The sequence below is a fragment of the Leptodactylus fuscus genome, chromosome 4 (genome assembly GCF_031893055.1).
Source record: "Leptodactylus fuscus isolate aLepFus1 chromosome 4, aLepFus1.hap2, whole genome shotgun sequence".
In the NCBI taxonomy this organism is placed as follows: Eukaryota; Metazoa; Chordata; class Amphibia; order Anura; family Leptodactylidae; genus Leptodactylus; species Leptodactylus fuscus.
In genome coordinates, this window is record NC_134268.1 from 155750923 (window position 1) to 155771803 (window position 20881).

At 44.1% G+C, this 20881-nt stretch overlaps 1 protein-coding gene across 1 annotated transcript in view; it reads left to right on the forward strand.

Moving 5' to 3' along the window:
- Positions 1–20881, forward strand: part of CNTNAP2 (contactin associated protein 2) — a 1390705-nt gene that overhangs the window by 569243 nt on the left and 800581 nt on the right. The window contains exon 4 of the mRNA XM_075271239.1: positions 2222–2369. Within this exon, the coding sequence (XP_075127340.1) occupies positions 2222–2369 (148 nt within the window). The remainder of the gene's footprint in view (positions 1–2221; positions 2370–20881) is intronic.

Below are 20881 nucleotides of genomic sequence, written 5' to 3' on the forward strand. Positions count from 1 at the left end.
AACGGGTTGGACCCCCTTTTGCCTTCAGAACTGCCTCAATTCTTCGTGGCATAGATTCAACAAGGTGCTGGAAGCATTCCTCAGAGATTTTGGTCCATATTGACATGATGGCATCACACAGTTGCCGCAGATTTGTCGGCTGCACATCCATAATGCGAATCTCCCGTTCCACCACATCCCAAAGATGCTCTATTGGATTGAGATCCGGTGACTGTGGAGGCCATTGGAGTACAGTGAACTCATTGTCATGTTCAAGAAACCAGTCTGAGATGATTCCAGCTTTATGACATGGCGCATTATCCTGCTCAAAGTAGCCATCAGATGTTGGGTACATTGTGGTCATAAAGGGATGGACATGGTCAGCAACAATACTCAGGTAGGCTTTGGCGTTGCAACGATGCTCAATTGGTACCAAGGGGCCCAAAGAGTGCCAAGAAAATATTCCCCACACCATGACACCTCCACCACCAGCCTGAACCGTTGATACAAGGCAGGATGGATCCATGCTTTCATGTTGTTGACGCCAAATTCTGACCCTACCATCCGAATGTCGCAGCAGAAATCGAGACTCATCAGACCAGGCAACGTTTTTCCAATCTTCAATTGTCCAATTTCGATGAGCTTGTGTAAATTGTAGCCTCAGTTTCCTGTTCTTAGCTGAAAGGAGTGGCACCCGGTGTGGTCTTCTGCTGCTGTAGCCCATCTGCCTCAAAGTTCGACGTACTGTGCGTTCAGAGATGCTCTGCTGGCTACCTTGGTTGTAACGGGTGGCTATTTGAGTCACTGTTGCCTTTCTATCAGCTCGAACCAGTCTGGCCGTTCTCCTCTGACCTCTGGCATCAACAACGCATTTCCGCCCACAGAACTGCCGCTCACTGGATGTTTTTTCTTTTTCGGACCATTCTCTGTAAACCCTAGAGATGGTTGTGCGTGAAAATCCCAGTAGATCAGCAGTTTCTGAAATACTCAGACCAGCCCTTCTGGCACCAACAACCATGCCACGTTCAAAGGCACTCAAATCACCTTTCTTCCCCATACTGATGCTCGGTTTGAACTGCAGGAGATTGTCTTGACCATGTCTACATGCCTAAATGCACTGAGTTGCCGCCATGTGATTGGCTGATTAGAAATTAAGTGTTAACGAACAGTTGGACAGGTGTACCTAAAAAAGTGGCCAGTGAGTGTATATATATATATATATATATATATATATATATATATATATATATATATATATAGTCATAGAGAAGACTACTCAACTAGACCATACACATATCTCATGTTTTCATGAAAATTCAGGTACCCTTTAACTTACCTGGGCTTTGGTCCCGACGCAAGATTCACAAACAAATCAGTCTCCACTCATTTGCATATGAATAAAACAGAAAATTTACATGAAAATAGGCCCAAGAAGCTGAATATTAGAGCAATATTTGAAAACTGTAGAATCACCTCTACAAACTACAGTGATCAGGTGTAAAACAAATTTACTCTTGTTATACTCACTTTAATAATGCATGGAAATCCTTGTTTTTTATGTTTCACAAAGACCTATGTTATGTCAAATAACTTTCTTTTTACCAAGGGGTTGTTTAACAAAGGGTTGTTTCACTATAGACTTCTCAGGTTAATGGGGAACTTCAAGTTCCCCTGAGTTTTCCATATGACTGGTGCCCACACTTGGCCACTACTCCATTCATTTCTGTGGGTCTTTTATACATGCAGCACTTGGGAAAAGTTGCGGGCTTGGGTGTCCCAGCACTAAAAGCTCAGCAATAAGACGCTTCCTCTCTATAAGGGTGCATGCACACTACGTAACGCCGGGCGTGTATGAGAGCCGTACACGCCGGCGTTACAGCAGGGCTGCCGAACACTTCCCATTCACTTCAATGGGAGCGCTCGTAAACGCCGCTGTTACGAGCGCTCCCATTGAAGTGAATGGGAAGTGTTCGGCAGTCTGCCGTAATGCCGGCGTGTACGGCTCTCATACACGCCCGGCGTTACGTAGTGTGCATGCACCCTAAGGTGGCAAATGTTTGGCAATTATACAGTAGTTTCAGGACATGTCAGTGAATATGCCATGAGTACACCACAAAGGCGGTGTGAATCAGTTCTCACTGGTTTTAAAGCCTACATCCTCAGAATGCTTTGGGACAACTATTTTGTCAATTCACTTTTCTTACTATTATATTAACATATTTATATATTTTTTTTCTTACAGGCATTTCCTGGAAACATCAACTCTGATACTGTTGTTCGGCATGAATTGCAGCACCCAGTAGTAGCTCGCTATGTACGAATTGTTCCTCTGGACTGGAGCGGAGAGGGACAGATTGGATTAAGAGTTGAACTCTATGGATGTCCATACTGTAAGTTCATAAAAAATTTAATAATAATTTAATGTAACCTGTTGAGTATTCAGACAAGCATTATAAGTTGCAGTCTGCAAATTTCAAGCAACTTCTGATTTGCTGTTAATAAATGTTGAATATTATTCATTAGTATTAATCTTTAAAGGGGTACTACAGCTTAGTACTGCTTAGATGAATGGGGTTGAGCTTCACAACCAGGCACTGTGTGCCCCTATATTTACAAAAACACCTGTACCACAACTTTTTGATAAATGTACAGTATGTACACTTAAATTATCTCCAATTTGGTTAAAACTTCCAATTTGTCTTGACACCAATTCAATGTAATATCATGACATCTAACAAAGCCTTGAAAGGTTGCAGTTCACCATCCCCACTGGATGGGCATACATAGACACAAATACAATAGCATATCACTTTGTGATAAATTGTTGCAAAATAATATTGTGTTTAGAAAAGTTGCTTAAAGGGAACCTGTCAAGGTTATTTGGGATACTAACACAATCACAGATACTTATGGACTGGTGGTTTGGTGTCGTAAATAGCTCAATGTGGAAGCTGTCCATAGCCAGGATTAAATAAATAAATAAAGCTTTGCACTTACGTGTCTCTTATACTCCTTGGCACCTGTAAAGCTTTTCACTGAAACTGAAGGAGTACACCTTACCATCAGTGCATAAGTGCTGGACCTCGAGCACATGTGTAGTGAAGCCAAGGTGAACTTCCCAAGTATCAGTATAGAGCTGTGCAAGAGCCGGGACCACCTGAGATGAGTATATTAGCACTCATCAGACTCATCTCTGGGCCATGCACACGGAGCAAAATGGTGCTGTTCATGGTGCTGAATTTTCCGCGTGTAGAAAAAAGCATTCCATTGATTTCAATGGTTGCTACTCGCTTTTTTCTATGCGGTAAATTCCACACATTGAAAAAAAGTGAACGGAACCCATTGAAATCAATGGATCAATGGGACGCTATTTTTTATTTGCGGAAAATTCGGCACAATAAAAAGCGCCATTTTGCTCCGTGTGCATGGACCCTAAAGGTTTGTTTTAATTTTCAAATGCAACCATAAGAAAGCAAATCAAACTTATCAGAAGGGAACCTACCTGTCACACTGACATACACTCCAGTATGTAGGCACCTTGATATAGACCTGGAGCAGCTGATCAGATTGATATACAGATTTATAGGAAAAGATTTAATAAAACTTGTCATTTATTCATACGAACTTCTGTTAATTTTGCATGTGTGGTAGGTGGGCCTAATCAGTGATTGACAGCATTCCATGTATAGGTAACTGTCAGTCACTGAATAGAACCACCCACTGGACTCCTAAGTACAGAATGATAGAGGTTTAAATGAATAAATGACAAATTATACTGAATCTTTTCCACTAAAAATATTTATAAATATACACAGACCATCCTACTCTATGGCTGGACCAGGAGTAGAAGATAAAATATATCTTTGTACCATATTAGACAGTGAATATGAAATGTAAAGAATGAGAGTCCTCAGTAGTTGATACCTTTTTTTAATGGCTAACAAAAAGTGATGACAGATTGCAAGCTTTCGGGACTGCTAGGTCCCTTCATCAGACATGGTATAACACAGTTTCTGAAGGCAAGCACATTTATACAGGAATAGAGTGTTTGGTGCACAATTGATAGTCCAGGAGTATGTTGCTGATGACACAGATCAACAATAGCAGATTGATGGGGGGTTGACCTCCCCCACCCTTGCTAATCAGTTATTCGCAGCTACTGCACTATGCATGGAACTAGCACAGCTCGGTAAACCATGTAGAAGCTGAGAACAGTACTGAAAGCTTTGTCCAAGTGACATCAATGGTAATGAGCTTGCAGCATACTACCTAGCTGCTGCACAGAATACAGAGAATAGCTCATCAATAGTAAACTCCTGAACACCCCTTTAATAAGTAGCTATTATTGGAATGCAAGAAAGATAATTTGTTGCAATGCACCTTGGTCTTGAATAGAGATGAGCGAACACTAAAATGTTCGAGGTTCGAAATTCGATTCGAACAGCCGCTCAATGTTCGTGTGTTCGAACGGGTTTCGAACCCCATTATAGTCTATGGGGAACAGATACTCGTTAAGGGGGAAACCCAAATCCGTGTCTGGAGGGTCACCAAGTCCACTATGACACCCCAGGAAATGATGCCAACACCTCTGGAATGACACTGGGACAGCAGGGGAAGCATGTCTGGGGGCATCTAACACACCAAAGACCCTCTATTACCCCAACATCACAGCCTAACAACTACACACTTTACACACTCAATACCACCTCTCTGACAGTAGGAAAACACCTTGAAACATGTGTATTTGGCACTTGCAGTGAGGAGAGCTTGTCACCAGCAGTGAATTTGGCCCTTGTAGTAAGTTGAGGTTGGCACCAACATTTGTTTTGAAAATCAGGGTGGATTGAGCCTCTAACCAGCAGAGTTTGGGCAAATTCATGGTGGAGGGAGCCTCTAAACACCCCAGTTTGGGCAAATTCATGGTGGAGGGAGCCTCTAAAAACCCCAGTTTGGACCAATTCATGGTGGAGGGAGCCTCTAACCAGCCCAGTTTGGGCAAATTCATGGTGGAGGGAGCCTCTAAAAAACCCAGTTTGGACCAATTCATGGTGGAGGGAGCCTCTAACCAGCCCAGTTTGGGCAAATTCATGGTGGAGGGAGCCTCTAACCAGCCCAGTTTGGACCAATTAATGGTGGAGGGAGCCTCTAACCAGCCCAGTTTGGACCAATTAATGGTGGAGGGAGCCTCTAACCAGCCCAGTTTGGACCAATTCATGGTGGAGGGAGCCTCTAAACAGCCCAGTTTGGGCAAATTCATGGTGGAGGGAGCCTCTAAAAAACCCAGTTTGGACCAATTCATGGTGGAGGGAGCCTCTAACCAGCCCAGTTTGGACCAATTAATGGTGGAGGGAGCCTCTAACCAGCCCAGTTTGGACCAATTCATGGTGGAGGGAGCCTCTAAACAGCCAAGTTTTGGGAAATTCATGGTGGAGGGAGCCTCTAACCAGCCCAGTTTGGACCAATTCATGGTGGAGGGAGCCTCTAAACAGCCCAGTTTGGGCAAATTCATGGTGGAGGGAGCCTCTAACCAGCCCAGTTTGGACCAATTAATGGTGGAAGGAGCCTCTAAACAGCCCAGTTTGGGCAAATTCATGGTGGAGGGAGCCTCTAACCAGCCCAGTTTGGACCAATTCATGGTGGAGGGAGCCTCTAACCAGCCCAGTTTGGACCAATTAATGGTGGAGGGAGCCTCTAACCAGCCCAGTTTGGACCAATTCATGGTGGAGGGAGCCTCTAAACAGCCCAGTTTGGGCAAATTCATGGTGGAGGGAGCCTCTAAAAAACCCAGTTTGGACCAATTCATGGTGGAGGGAGCCTCTAACCAGCCCAGTTTGGACCAATTAATGGTGGAGGGAGCCTCTAACCAGCCCAGTTTGGACCAATTCATGGTGGAGGGAGCCTCTAACCAGCCCAGTTTGGACCAATTCATGGTGGAGGGAGCCTCTAAACAGCCCAGTTTGGGCAAATTCATGGTGGAGGGAGCCTCTAAAAAACCCAGTTTGGACCAATTCATGGTGGAGGGAGCCTCTAACCAGCCCAGTTTGGACCAATTAATGGTGGAGGGAGCCTCTAACCAGCCCAGTTTGGACCAATTCATGGTGGAGGGAGCCTCTAAACAGCCAAGTTTTGGGAAATTCATGGTGGAGGGAGCCTCTAACCAGCCCAGTTTGGACCAATTCATGGTGGAGGGAGCCTCTAAACAGCCAAGTTTTGGGAAATTCATGGTGGAGGGAGCCTCTAACCAGCCCAGTTTGGACCAATTCATGGTGGAGGGAGCCTCTAAAAAACCCAGTTTGGACCAATTCATGGTGGAGGGAGCCTCTAAAAAACCCAGTTTGGACCAATTCATGGTGGAGGGAGCCTCTAAACAGCCCAGTTTGGGCAAATTCATGGTGGAGGAAGCCTCTAACCAGCCCAGTTTGGACCAATTAATGGTGGAGGGAGCCTCTAAACAGCCCAGTTTGGGCAAATTCATGGTGGAGGGAGCCTCTAACCAGCCCAGTTTGGACCAATTCATGGTGGAGGGAGCCTCTAACCAGCCCAGTTTGGGCAAATTCATGGTGGAGGGAGCCTCTAAAAAACCCAGCTTGGACCAATTCATGGTGGAGGGAGCCTCTAACCAGCCCAGTTTGGGCAAATTCATGGTGGAGGGAGCCTCTAAACAGCCCAGTTTGGGCAAATTCATGGTGGAGGGAGCCTCTAAACAGCCCAGTTTGGACCAATTAATGGTGGAGGGAGCCTCTAACCAGCCCAGTTTGGACCAATTAATGGTGGAGGGAGCCTCTAACCAGCCCAGTTTGGACCAATTAATGGTGGAGGGAGCCTCTAACCAGCCCAGTTTGGACCAATTCATGGTGGAGGGAGCCTCTAACCAGCCCAGTTTGGACCAATTCATGGTGGAGGGAGCCTCTAAACAGCCCAGTTTGGGCAAATTCATGGTGGAGGGAGCCTCTAAAAAACCCAGTTTGGACCAATTCATGGTGGAGGGAGCCTCTAACCAGCCCAGTTTGGACCAATTAATGGTGGAGGGAGCCTCTAACCAGCCCAGTTTGGACCAATTCATGGTGGAGGGAGCCTCTAAACAGCCAAGTTTTGGGAAATTCATGGTGGAGGGAGCCTCTAACCAGCCCAGTTTGGACCAATTCATGGTGGAGGGAGCCTCTAAACAGCCAAGTTTTGGGAAATTCATGGTGGAGGGAGCCTCTAACCAGCCCAGTTTGGACCAATTCATGGTGGAGGGAGCCTCTAAAAAACCCAGTTTGGACCAATTCATGGTGGAGGGAGCCTCTAAAAAACCCAGTTTGGACCAATTCATGGTGGAGGGAGCCTCTAAACAGCCCAGTTTGGGCAAATTCATGGTGGAGGAAGCCTCTAACCAGCCCAGTTTGGACCAATTAATGGTGGAGGGAGCCTCTAAACAGCCCAGTTTGGGCAAATTCATGGTGGAGGGAGCCTCTAACCAGCCCAGTTTGGACCAATTCATGGTGGAGGGAGCCTCTAACCAGCCCAGTTTGGGCAAATTCATGGTGGAGGGAGCCTCTAAAAAACCCAGCTTGGACCAATTCATGGTGGAGGGAGCCTCTAACCAGCCCAGTTTGGGCAAATTCATGGTGGAGGGAGCCTCTAAAAAACCCAGTTTGGACCAATTCATGGTGGAGGGAGCCTCTAAACAGCCCAGTTTGGGCAAATTCATGGTGGAGGGAGCCTCTAACCAGCAGAGTTGGTGGAAATCAGGGTGGAGGGAGCCTCTAACCAGCAGAGTTGGGGGAAATCAGGGTGGAGGGAGCCTAGTATTAGCAGAATTGTGCAACGCTTATGGTGGATGAGTATGAGGATGCGGAGGAATTGGAGAGGTTGAGTACAGACATGGAGTTTCATGTTGGGGTGCTTTACACAGGTGGGCACAAAAATGACGGCTCTACCCAGTGGTGGTTCATTTTTATCAAAGTGAGCCTGTCGGCACTCTCAGCTGACAGACGGGTGCGCTTGTCAGTGATGATGCCACCGGCTGCACTGAACACCCTCTCAGATAGGACGCTGGCGGCAGGACAGGACAGCACCTCCAAGGCATATAGGGCAAGTTCAAGCCACAGGTCCAACTTCGACACCCAATACGTGTAGGGCGCAGAGGGGTCGGAGAGGACAGGGCTGTGGTCGGAAAGGTATTCCCGCAACATGCGCCTATACTTCTCACGCCTGGTGACACTAGGACCCTCCGTGGCGGCACTTTGGCGAGGGGGTGCCATCAAGGTGTCCCAGACCTTAGACAGTGTGCCCCTCGTTTGTGTGGACCGGTGAGAACTTGGTTGCCTACTGGAGGAACTGCCCTCCCTGCCGCCAACGTCACATGCTGGAAACATCTCCATCATATTCTGCACCAATTGCCTGTGGCAAGCATTGATGCGATTGGCCCTCCCCTCTACCGGAATAAAAGACGAGATGTTGTTTTTATACCGGGGGTCAAGGATAGCAAAGATCCAGTACTGGTTGTCCTCCATGATTTTGACAATACGCTTGTCGGTTGTAAAGCACCCCAACATGAACTCAGCCATGTCTGCCACAGTGTTAGTTGGCATGACTCCTCTGGCCCCACCGGAAAGTTCAATCTCCATTTCCTCCTCATCCTCCATGTCTACCCATCCGCGCTGCAACAATGGGACGATTCGAAGTTGCCCGGAAGCCTCCTGTATCACCATCACATCATCGGACAACTCTTCTTCCTCCTCCTCCTCCTCCTCCTCCTCCATTAAACGCAGTGAAGCGGACAGATGTGTGGACCTACTCTCCAGCTGTGACGGATCGGATGCTATCCCTAACTCCTCTGTGTGATCTGAGTTATCCCTGATGTCAATCAGGGATTCTCTCAGAACACACAAGAGCGGGATTGTAAGGCTCACCATCGCATCCTCAGAGCTCACCCTCCTTGTGGACTCCTCAAAGACCCGTAGGATGTCACAAAGGTCTCTCATCCATGGCCACTCATGGATGTGAAACTGAGGCAGCTGACTTTGTGGCACCCTAGGGTTTTGTAGCTGGTATTCCATCAAAGGTCTCTGCTGCTCAACCACTCTATTCAACATCTGAAACGTTGAGTTCCAGCGTGTGGGGACGTCGCACAAAAGCCGGTGTTGTGGCACATGCAGGCGTTGCTGGAGAGATTTTAAGCTAGCAGCGGCTACTGTCGACTTGCGAAAGTGGGCGTACATGCGCCGCACTTTCACCAGTAGCTCTGGAACATTGGGGTAGCTCTTTAGGAAACGTTGCACCACTAGGTTGAAGACGTGGGCCAGGCATGGAACATGTTGGAGTCCGGCAAGCTCCAGAGCTGCTACCAGGTTCCGGCCGTTATCACAAACGACCATGCCTGGGCCCAGGTGCAGCGGCTCAAACCATATTGCCATCTCATCGAGGAGGGCATCCCTCACCTCGGAGGCAGTGTGCTGTCTGTCCCCCAAGCTGATCAGCTTCAGCACAGCCTGCTGACGTCTACCAACGCCAGTGCTGCAACGTTTCCAACTCGTAGCTGGGGTCAATCTAACAGCGGAGGAGGAGGCGGTGGCGGAGGAGGAGGCGGTAGAGGAGGAGGAGGAGGGGGGTGTTCTTCTCGTGTCCCTGCCAGGAATGTTAGGCGGGGAGACGAGGTACACCGGGCCAGTTTGGGAAGCAGTCCCAGCCTCAACTACATTCACCCAGTGTGCCGTCAGTGAAATGTAGCGTCCCTGTCCGCATGCACTTGTCCACGCGTCGGTGGTCAAGTGGACCTTTGTGCAAAGCGCGGAACTAAGGGCCCGCCTGATGTTGAGTGACACGTGCTGGTGCAAGGCGGGGACGGCACACCGGGAGAAGTAGTGACGGCTAGGGACGGCATAGCGAGGTGCCGCAGTTGCCATCAGGTCCAGGAAGGCGGGAGTTTCAACAAGCCGGAACGCCAACATCTCCTGGGCCAGCAGTTTAGCGATGTTGGCGTTCAAGGCTTGCGCGTGTGGGTGGTTAGCAGTGTATTTCTGCCGCCGCTCCAATGTCTGAGAGATGGTGGGTTGTTGTAAAGAAACGCCTGATGGTGCCTTTGATGGTGCAGGAGAAGGAGATAAGACAGGACCAGGGGAGGATGAGGTAGAAGTCAACAAAGTGGCGGAGGCAGATGAAGTGGTGTCCTGGCTCGTCCTCTGGAGTGCATCGCCAGCACAGTCAGCAGTGGCAGTGGCAGAGGCAGTGGCAGAGGCAGTGGCAGTGGCGTGAACGGCAGGCGGCCTTTGTCCTGCCGTTGCTGCCTGCCACTGATTCCAGTGCTTGGATTCCAAATGACGGCGCATTGAAGTGGTGGACAGGTTGCTCTTCTCAGAGCCCCTAATCAATTTCGAGAGGCAAATTGTGCAGACAACACTATATCTGTCCTCGGCGCATTCCTTGAAAAAACTCCACACCTTCGAGAAACGTGCCCTCGAGGTGGGAGTTTTTCGGGGCTGGGTACGAACTGGAACATCTTGGGAGATTCCGGGTGTGGCCTGGCTTCGCCTAAGCTGCTGACCTCTGCCTCTGCCTCTAGCTACCCTTTTTGGTGCTGCACCTGCCTCAACATCCACACTACTTTCCCCGCTTGACATCCCCCCTGTCCAGGTCGGGTCAGTGTCCTCATCATCCACCACTTCCTCTTCCAACTCCTGTCTCATCTCCTCCTCCCGCACAATGCGCCGGTCAACTGGATGCCCTGACGGCAACTGCGTCACATCATCGTCGATGAGGGTGGGTTGCTGGTCATCCACCACCAAATCGAACGGAGATGGAGGAGACTCTAGTGTTTGAGCATCTGGACACAGATGCTCCTCTGTTAGGTTCGTGGAATCGTGACGTGGAGAGGCAGGTTGAGGGACAATGAAAGGAGCGGAGAACAGCTCTGGGGAGCAGGGACAGTTTGGGTTATTGTTCTGTAAAGCTTCGGAATTTTGGGAGGAAGGAAGACAAGACTGTTGGGTAATAGGAGGAGAGGAGGCAGAGTCTGACTGGCTGCTGGACAATGTGCTGTAAGCGTTCTCTGACAGCCATTGCAAGACCTGTTCCTGGTTCTCGGGCCTACTAAGGTTTGTACCCTGCAGTTTAGTTAATGTGGCAAGCAACCCTGGCACTGTGGAGTGGCGCAATGCTTGCTGCCCCACAGGAGTAGGCACGGGACGCCCTGTGGCTTCACTGCTACCTTGCTCCCCAGAACCATTCCCCCGACCTCGCCCACGGCCTCGTCCACGTCCCTTTCCGGGAGCCTTGCGCATTTTGAATTCCTAGTTAGAAATTGGCACTGTATACCAGTAGTAAAAATTGTGGGTGCACGTAACCCCAATATATTCTTTGAATTCCCAGTCAGACACTGGCACTATATGGCAGTAGCAAGAAATGAGGGTATTTGTATTCCCAATATACTCTTTGAATTCCCAGTCAGACAATGGCACTGTATACCAGTAGTAAAAATTGTGGGTGCACGTAACCCCAATATATTCTTTGAATTCCCAGTCAGAAACTGGCACTATATGGCAGTAGCAAGAAATGAGGGTATTTGTATTCCCAATATACTCTTTGAATTCCCAGTCAGACAATGGCACTGTATACCAGTAGTAAAAATTGTGGGTGCACGTAACCCCAATATATTCTTTGAATTACCAGTCAGAAACTGGCACTATATGGCAGTAGCAAGAAATGAGGGTATTTATAACCCCAATATATTCTTTGAATTCCCAGTCAGACAATGGCACTGTATACCAGTAGTAAAAATTGTGGGTGCACGTAACCCCAATATATTCTTTGAATTACCAGTCAGAAACTGGCACTATATGGCAGTAGCAAGAAATGAGGGTATTTATAACCCCAATATATTCTTTGAATTCCCAGTCAGACAATGGCACTGTATACCAGTAGTAAAAATTGTGGGTGCACGTAACCCCAATATATTCTTTGAATTCCCAGTCAGAAACTGGCACTATATGGCAGTAGCAAGAAATGAGGGTATTTGTATTCCCAATATACTCTTTGAATTCCCAGTCAGACAATGGCACTATATACCAGTAGTAAAAATTGTGGGTGCACGTAACCCCAATATATTCTTTGAATTACCAGTCAGAAACTGGCACTATATGGCAGTAGCAAGAAATGAGGGTATTTGTATTCCCAATATACTCTTTGAATTCCCAGTCAGACAATGGCACTGTATACCAGTAGTAAAAATTGTGGGTGCACGTAACCCCAATATATTCTTTGAATTACCAGTCAGAAACTGGCACTATATGGCAGTAGCAAGAAATGAGGGTATTTGTATTCCCAATATACTCTTTGAATTCCCAGTCAGACAATGGCACTGTATACCAGTAGTAAAAATTGTGGGTGCACGTAACCCCAATATATTCTTTGAATTACCAGTCAGAAACTGGCACTATATGGCAGTAGCAAGAAATGAGGGTATTTATAACCCCAATATATTCTTTGAATTCCCAGTCAGACAATGGCACTGTATACCAGTAGTAAAAATTGTGGGTGCACGTAACCCCAATATATTCTTTGAATTACCAGTCAGAAACTGGCACTATATGGCAGTAGCAAGAAATGAGGGTATTTGTATTCCCAATATACTCTTTGAATTCCCAGTCAGACAATGGCACTGTATACCAGTAGTAAAAATTGTGGGTGCACGTAACCCCAATATATTCTTTGAATTACCAGTCAGAAACTGGCACTATATGGCAGTAGCAAGAAATGAGGGTATTTGTATTCCCAATATACTCTTTGAATTCCCAGTCAGTATACCAGTAGTAAAAATTGTGGGTGCACGTAACCCCAATATATTCTTTGAATTACCAGTCAGAAACTGGCACTATATGGCAGTAGCAAGAAATGAGGGTATTTATAACCCCAATATATTCTTTGAATTCCCAGTCAGACAATGGCACTGTATACCAGTAGTAAAAATTGTGGGTGCACGTAACCCCAATATATTCTTTGAATTACCAGTCAGAAACTGGCACTATATGGCAGTAGCAAGAAATGAGGGTATTTGTATTCCCAATATACTCTTTGAATTCCCAGTCAGACAATGGCACTGTATACCAGTAGTAAAAATTGTGGGTGCACGTAACCCCAATATATTCTTTGAATTACCAGTCAGAAACTGGCACTATATGGCAGTAGCAAGAAATGAGGGTATTTATAACCCCAATATATTCTTTGAATTCCCAGTCAGACAATGGCACTGTATACCAGTAGTAAAAATTGTGGGTGCACGTAACCCCAATATATTCTTTGAATTCCCAGTCAGACAATGGCACTGTATACCAGTAGTAAAAATTGTGGGTGCACGTAACCCCAATATATTCTTTGAATTACCAGTCAGAAACTGGCACTATATGGCAGTAGCAAGAAATGAGGGTATTTGTATTCCCAATATACTCTTTGAATTCCCAGTCAGACAATGGCACTGTATACCAGTAGTAAAAATTGTGGGTGCACGTAACCCCAATATATTCTTTGAATTACCAGTCAGAAACTGGCACTATATGGCAGTAGCAAGAAATGAGGGTATTTGTATTCCCAATATACTCTTTGAATTCCCAGTCAGACAATGGCACTGTATACCAGTAGTAAAAATTGTGGGTGCACGTAACCCCAATATATTCTTTGAATTACCAGTCAGAAACTGGCACTATATGGCAGTAGCAAGAAATGAGGGTATTTATAACCCCAATATATTCTTTGAATTCCCAGTCAGACAATGGCACTGTATACCAGTAGTAAAAATTGTGGGTGCACGTAACCCCAATATATTCTTTGAATTACCAGTCAGAAACTGGCACTATATGGCAGTAGCAAGAAATGAGGGTATTTGTATTCCCAATATACTCTTTGAATTCCCAGTCAGACAATGGCACTGTATACCAGTAGTAAAAATTGTGGGTGCACGTAACCCCAATATATTCTTTGAATTACCAGTCAGAAACTGGCACTATATGGCAGTAGCAAGAAATGAGGGTATTTATAACCCCAATATATTCTTTGAATTCCCAGTCAGACAATGGCACTGTATACCAGTAGTAAAAATTGTGGGTGCACGTAACCCCAATATATTCTTTGAATTACCAGTCAGAAACTGGCACTATATGGCAGTAGCAAGAAATGAGGGTATTTATAACCCCAATATATTCTTTGAATTCCCAGTCAGACAATGGCACTGTATACCAGTAGTAAAAATTGTGGGTGCACGTAACCCCAATATATTCTTTGAATTACCAGTCAGAAACTGGCACTATATGGCAGTAGCAAGAAATGAGGGTATTTGTATTCCCAATATACTCTTTGAATTCCCAGTCAGACAATGGCACTGTATACCAGTAGTAAAAATTGTGGGTGCACGTAACCCCAATATATTCTTTGAATTACCAGTCAGACACTGGCACTATATGGCAGTAGCAAGAAATGAGGGTATTTGTATTCCCAATATACTCTTTGAATTCCCAGTCAGACAATGGCACTGTATACCAGTAGTAAAAATTGTGGGTGCACGTAACCCCAATATATTCTTTGAATTCCCAGTCAGACAATGGCACTGTATACCAGTAGTAAAAATTGTGGGTGCACGTAACCCCAATATATTCTTTGAATTCCCAGTCAGAAACTGGCACTATATGGCAGTAGCAAGAAATGAGGGTATTTGTATTCCCAATATACTCTTTGAATTCCCAGTCAGACAATGGCACTGTATACCAGTAGTAAAAATTGTGGGTGCACGTAACCCCAATATATTCTTTGAATTACCAGTCAGAAACTGGCACTATATGGCAGTAGCAAGAAATGAGGGTATTTATAACCCCAATATATTCTTTGAATTCCCAGTCAGACAATGGCACTGTATACCAGTAGTAAAAATTGTGGGTGCACGTAACCCCAATATATTCTTTGAATTACCAGTCAGAAACTGGCACTATATGGCAGTAGCAAGAAATGAGGGTATTTATAACCCCAATATATTCTTTGAATTCCCAGTCAGACAATGGCACTGTATACCAGTAGTAAAAATTGTGGGTGCACGTAACCCCAATATATTCTTTGAATTCCCAGTCAGACACTGGCACTATATGGCAGTAGCAAGAAATGAGGGTATTTGTATTCCCAATATATTCTTTGAATTCCCAGTCAGACAATGGCACTGTATACCAGTAGTAAAAATTGTGGGTGCACGTAACCCCAATATATTCTTTGAATTCCCAGTCAGACACTGGCACTATATGGCAGTAGCAAGAAATGAGGGTATTTGTATTCCCAATATATTCTTTGAATTCCCAGTCAGACAATGGCACTGTATACCAGTAGTAAAAATTGTGGGTGCACGTAACCCCAATATATTCTTTGAATTACCAGTCAGAAACTGGAACTATATGGCAGTAGCAAGAAATGAGGGTATTTATAACCCCAATATATTCTTTGAATTCCCAGTCAGACAATGGCACTGTATACCAGTAGTAAAAATTGTGGGTGCACGTAACCCCAATATATTCTTTGAATTCCCAGTCAGACAATGGCACTGTATACCAGTAGTAAAAATTGTGGGTGCACGTAACCCCAATATATTCTTTGAATTACCAGTCAGAAACTGGCACTATATGGCAGTAGCAAGAAATGAGGGTATTTGTATTCCCAATATACTCTTTGAATTCCCAGTCAGACAATGGCACTGTATACCAGTAGTAAAAATTGTGGGTGCACGTAACCCCAATATATTCTTTGAATTACCAGTCAGAAACTGGCACTATATGGCAGTAGCAAGAAATGAGGGTATTTGTATTCCCAATATACTCTTTGAATTCCCAGTCAGACAATGGCACTGTATAGCAGTAGTAAAAATTGTGGGTGCACGTAACCCCAATATATTCTTTGAATTACCAGTCAGAAACTGGCACTATATGGCAGTAGCAAGAAATGAGGGTATTTATAACCCCAATATATTCTTTGAATTCCCAGTCAGACAATGGCACTGTATACCAGTAGTAAAAATTGTGGGTGCACGTAACCCCAATATATTCTTTGAATTACCAGTCAGAAACTGGCACTATATGGCAGTAGCAAGAAATGAGGGTATTTGTATTCCCAATATACTCTTTGAATTCCCAGTCAGACAATGGCACTGTATACCAGTAGTAAAAATTGTGGGTGCACGTAACCCCAATATATTCTTTGAATTACCAGTCAGAAACTGGCACTATATGGCAGTAGCAAGAAATGAGGGTATTTATAACCCCAATATATTCTTTGAATTCCCAGTCAGACAATGGCACTGTATACCAGTAGTAAAAATTGTGGGTGCACGTAACCCCAATATATTCTTTGAATTCCCAGTCAGAAACTGGCACTATATGGCAGTAGCAAGAAATGAGGGTATTTGTATTCCCAATATACTCTTTGAATTCCCAGTCAGACAATGGCACTGTATACCAGTAGTAAAAATTGTGGGTGCACGTAACCCCAATATATTCTTTGAATTACCAGTCAGAAACTGGCACTATATGGCAGTAGCAAGAAATGAGGGTATTTATAACCCCAATATATTCTTTGAATTCCCAGTCAGACAATGGCACTGTATACCAGTAGTAAAAATTGTGGGTGCACGTAACCCCAATATATTCTTTGAATTACCAGTCAGAAACTGGCACTATATGGCAGTAGCAAGAAATGAGGGTATTTGTATTCCCAATATACTCTTTGAATTCCCAGTCAGACAATGGCACTGTATACCAGTAGTAAAAATTGTGGGTGCACGTAACCCCAATATATTCTTTGAATTACCAGTCAGACACTGGCACTATATGGCAGTAGCAAGAAATGAGGGTATTTGTATTCCCAATATACTCTTTGAATTCCCAGTCAGACAATGGCACTGTATACCAGTAGTAAAAATTGTGGGTGCACGTAACCCCAATATATTCTTTGAATTCCCAGTCAGACAATGGCACTGTATACCAGTAGTAAAAATTGTGGGTGCACGTAACCCCAATATATTCTTTGAATTCCCAGTCAGAAACTGGCACTATATGGCAGTAGCAAGAAATGAGGGTATTTGTATTCCCAATATACTCTTTGAATTCCCAGTCAGACAATGGCACTGTATACCAGTAGTAAAAATTGTGGGTGCACGTAACCCCAATATATTCTTTGAATTCCCAGTCAGAAACTGGCACTATATGGCAGTAGCAAGAAATGAGGGTATTTGTATTCCCAATATACTCTTTGAATTCCCAGTCAGACAATGGCACTGTATACCAGTAGTAAAAATTGTGGGTGCACGTAACCCCAATATATTCTTTGAATTACCAGTCAGAAACTGGCACTATATGGCAGTAGCAAGAAATGAGGGTATTTATAACCCCAATATATTCTTTGAATTCCCAGTCAGACAATGGCACTGTATACCAGTAGTAAAAATTGTGGGTGCACGTAACCCCAATATATTCTTTGAATTACCAGTCAGAAACTGGCACTATATGGCAGTAGCAAGAAATGAGGGTATTTATAACCCCAATATATTCTTTGAATTCCCAGTCAGACAATGGCACTGTATACCAGTAGTAAAAATTGTGGGTGCACGTAACCCCAATATATTCTTTGAATTCCCAGTCAGACACTGGCACTATATGGCAGTAGCAAGAAATGAGGGTATTTGTATTCCCAATATATTCTTTGAATTCCCAGTCAGACAATGGCACTGTATACCAGTAGTAAAAATTGTGGGTGCACGTAACCCCAATATATTCTTTGAATTCCCAGTCAGACACTGGCACTATATGGCAGTAGCAAGAAATGAGGGTATTTGTATTCCCAATATATTCTTTGAATTCCCAGTCAGACAATGGCACTGTATACCAGTAGTAAAAATTGTGGGTGCACGTAACCCCAATATATTCTTTGAATTCCCAGTCAGACACTGGCACTATATGGCAGTAGCAAGAAATGAGGGTATTTGTATTCCCAATATATTCTTTGAATTCCCAGTCAGACAATGGCACTGTATACCAGTAGTAAAAATTGTGGGTGTATATAGCCCCAATTCTATTGCTAGGGGACTTGCAGGGTATTTCTGGGGTGAAGGTGGGGGGGCACACCGTTGGAACGGGTATCGGGGTATATATCGGGTATACGGGAATACACTGACAGTGTATTCCATTCAGGATCCTGGGAAAGCTGGGTTGCGGCGATTGAGCCCGTCAGTGCCACGTTACACTGACAAGCTTCTCCCTGGAATTTAGCTCTTATAAGAGCTGTTGGTTGTCTTCTCCTTCCTATCCTAGCCTGTCCCTGCCTACCCAGAATCTAAGCCCTAGCTAGCTGGACGGAAACCTCCGTCCTCGGTGAATTGCAAGCTCAGAATGACGCGAAGCTGGGCGTCGCTGTTCTTTTAAATTAGAGGTCACATGTTTTCGGCAGCCAATGGGTTTTGCCTACTTTTTTCAACGTCACCGGTGTCGTAGTTCCTGTCCCACCTACCCTGCGCTGTTATTGGAGCAAAAAAGGCGCCAGGGAAGGTGGGAGGGGAATCGAGTAATGGCGCACTTTACCACGCGGTGTTCGATTCGATTCGAACATGCCGAACAGCCTAATATCCGATCGAACATGAGTTCGATAGAACACTGTTCGCTCATCTCTAGTCTTGAATAAGACTGAGGTTTGTTGTATGTCCTCTATTTCATAATCCTTCCATATATCTGTTATAATAACATGAAGAACACAATTTTTTTTCTATTGAATAACAGAGTCTGCCTGACACTAGAAATCATTGATGCTCTGAATAAAATCCTATCTCTGTGGGTAGAATGAGAGGAAGAAATCTTCTTTTATTGAATAGAACTTTTTCATTTCTTCATAAGGATGAGAGGATGAGTGATAAGCCAATCTGAATTGTGTCATAATGTTACATGCGGCATTTACTTCTTGACTTCTATATAGCTCATGAGGAGACAAAACTGTGCTCTGTAGAATTTTTCTTATACTGTATTATACAATATTTATTTAAAAATGTGTGAATATTATCTGTGCAACCTTGGTTTGTACTACTATGTATCACAATAATGGTAAGCAAAAGTAATATGTATCTAGCTATCCGAATGATGTTCTTAAATCTGCCTTTATTTCATATCCTTTGTCGCTATATTATTTTTTTATGCAGTGAAAAGAGACTAGAACTTGTATGTGCTCAGGGATGCACTGACCATATAAGAGATAATATAGGGAAATGTTTTAGGACACATGGGCAGGGTCATCCCTTGGAAATTTATAAGAAGTGATTGAAGTGATTAAAAAAAAGTTAGTGGTAAATATTTCTAAAAGTATTAAAGGACCTTTCACTAACTCTACCATGTCTAGCTCTTGACATTTATTAATAGGTGCATCTCCACTGATTCCTATCCACCACAGTACCCAAGAAACCATTACAGTATTTTTTGGTGCTTGACGTTCTAATCAGGCTTTATATTATCAAGTGGGTAATGTTTGCCAAAGCAGACAATGGGAGGAATATGCAAATCTGTCTCCCAAGATGTAAATAGGGAGACAGTGCCTATGTTATGCTGCCCTCTATGGGAAGCACCCTGAACATCATGCCCGACTTTCCCAGGAGTCTTCACTGCATAATGCGGGGTTATAACCAAATCAATGGAGGCATGATTCTGAGTATTGCCACTTCCCACCTATGAATGGAAAGTGTCAGAGCTCAAAATATATCAATATCACAAAATTATGTTTTTGTTTAGAAGCTGATGACGTCAAGCCATACACCTTGAGATAGGTTGAAGCAAGAATACAAATAATGAAGGATGTATCTGTGTATGGCACATTATGCTCCTTCCGACATTGGCAAGCATGATTGCATGGGTGCGTCCACATTTAACTGATCTCCAGCTTGGTTAGCCAATGCACTGCCTCACGGCCACAGAGAGACACAAAAAGAATTAGCAAAATCTTTGTGTAAACTTAATATAAGATCTTCTCCCTTTTAGACAAATTACTTAAATTATGATACACATATTTGGACATGTACATTTAAGAGTAATGATAACAGAGTTTACATTTGTAGCTGTAGAATTTGCAAATTCTACCTATAAATTGTTTTCTAGTGTACTTTCCCTTACTTCTATAAAAAGCAAAGGTAGTTGGACTCCCAGACAATTCTACTAGAGATGGCCGAACCTCTAAAAATTCATTTTGTTTCAGGTTCAAATGGTCCGGTCCAAAGATTTGTTATATGCTGAAGCTGTTCGGATAGAACCAGAAGAAGAATTATTATATTTTGGAGTCTCTTCAGAGCCCAGATTATAATATGTAGAGGCCCAGGGATAGTGTAATAAAATAAGCAATCATTATACTCACCTTCCCTGGCCTTGTTTTACTCACCTTTACTCACCTTTTATGAGTCTCCTTGCAGCATTCTGCACTTTCTCTGGGTGTTCTTCTGGCCTTTTGGTTGACGGTATGTGCCCCGGGGTCATCGCTGAGACCTGTGATTTGGCCTCAATGGTCATATAGGGCACATCAATGTCATGATTTTGCATCATACTATGGTCTCCTATGCTAAAAAACTAAGTTCACATTTTATTCAATTACAAAGTTTAATAGTTATTTGCAGAACGGATCTTCGTCACTCACTCTCAGCAAGTTGGTGCTTTTAAACATTTTAATAGAAATAAAAAATGTGTTCATTTCACTGTAACAAATTAATCACATTGAAATGATTCCAGCATCTTATTGCTGAATTATTGCTTTGTAACCTAACTAATTATAATAAAGTAGACTTGTGTGCATTGGAACAATTTATGAACTGCATGAAGTAATGAATCAGGTGCAATATTGTTTGTTCATTTTTCCTCAAAAATGTCAACCGTAAACA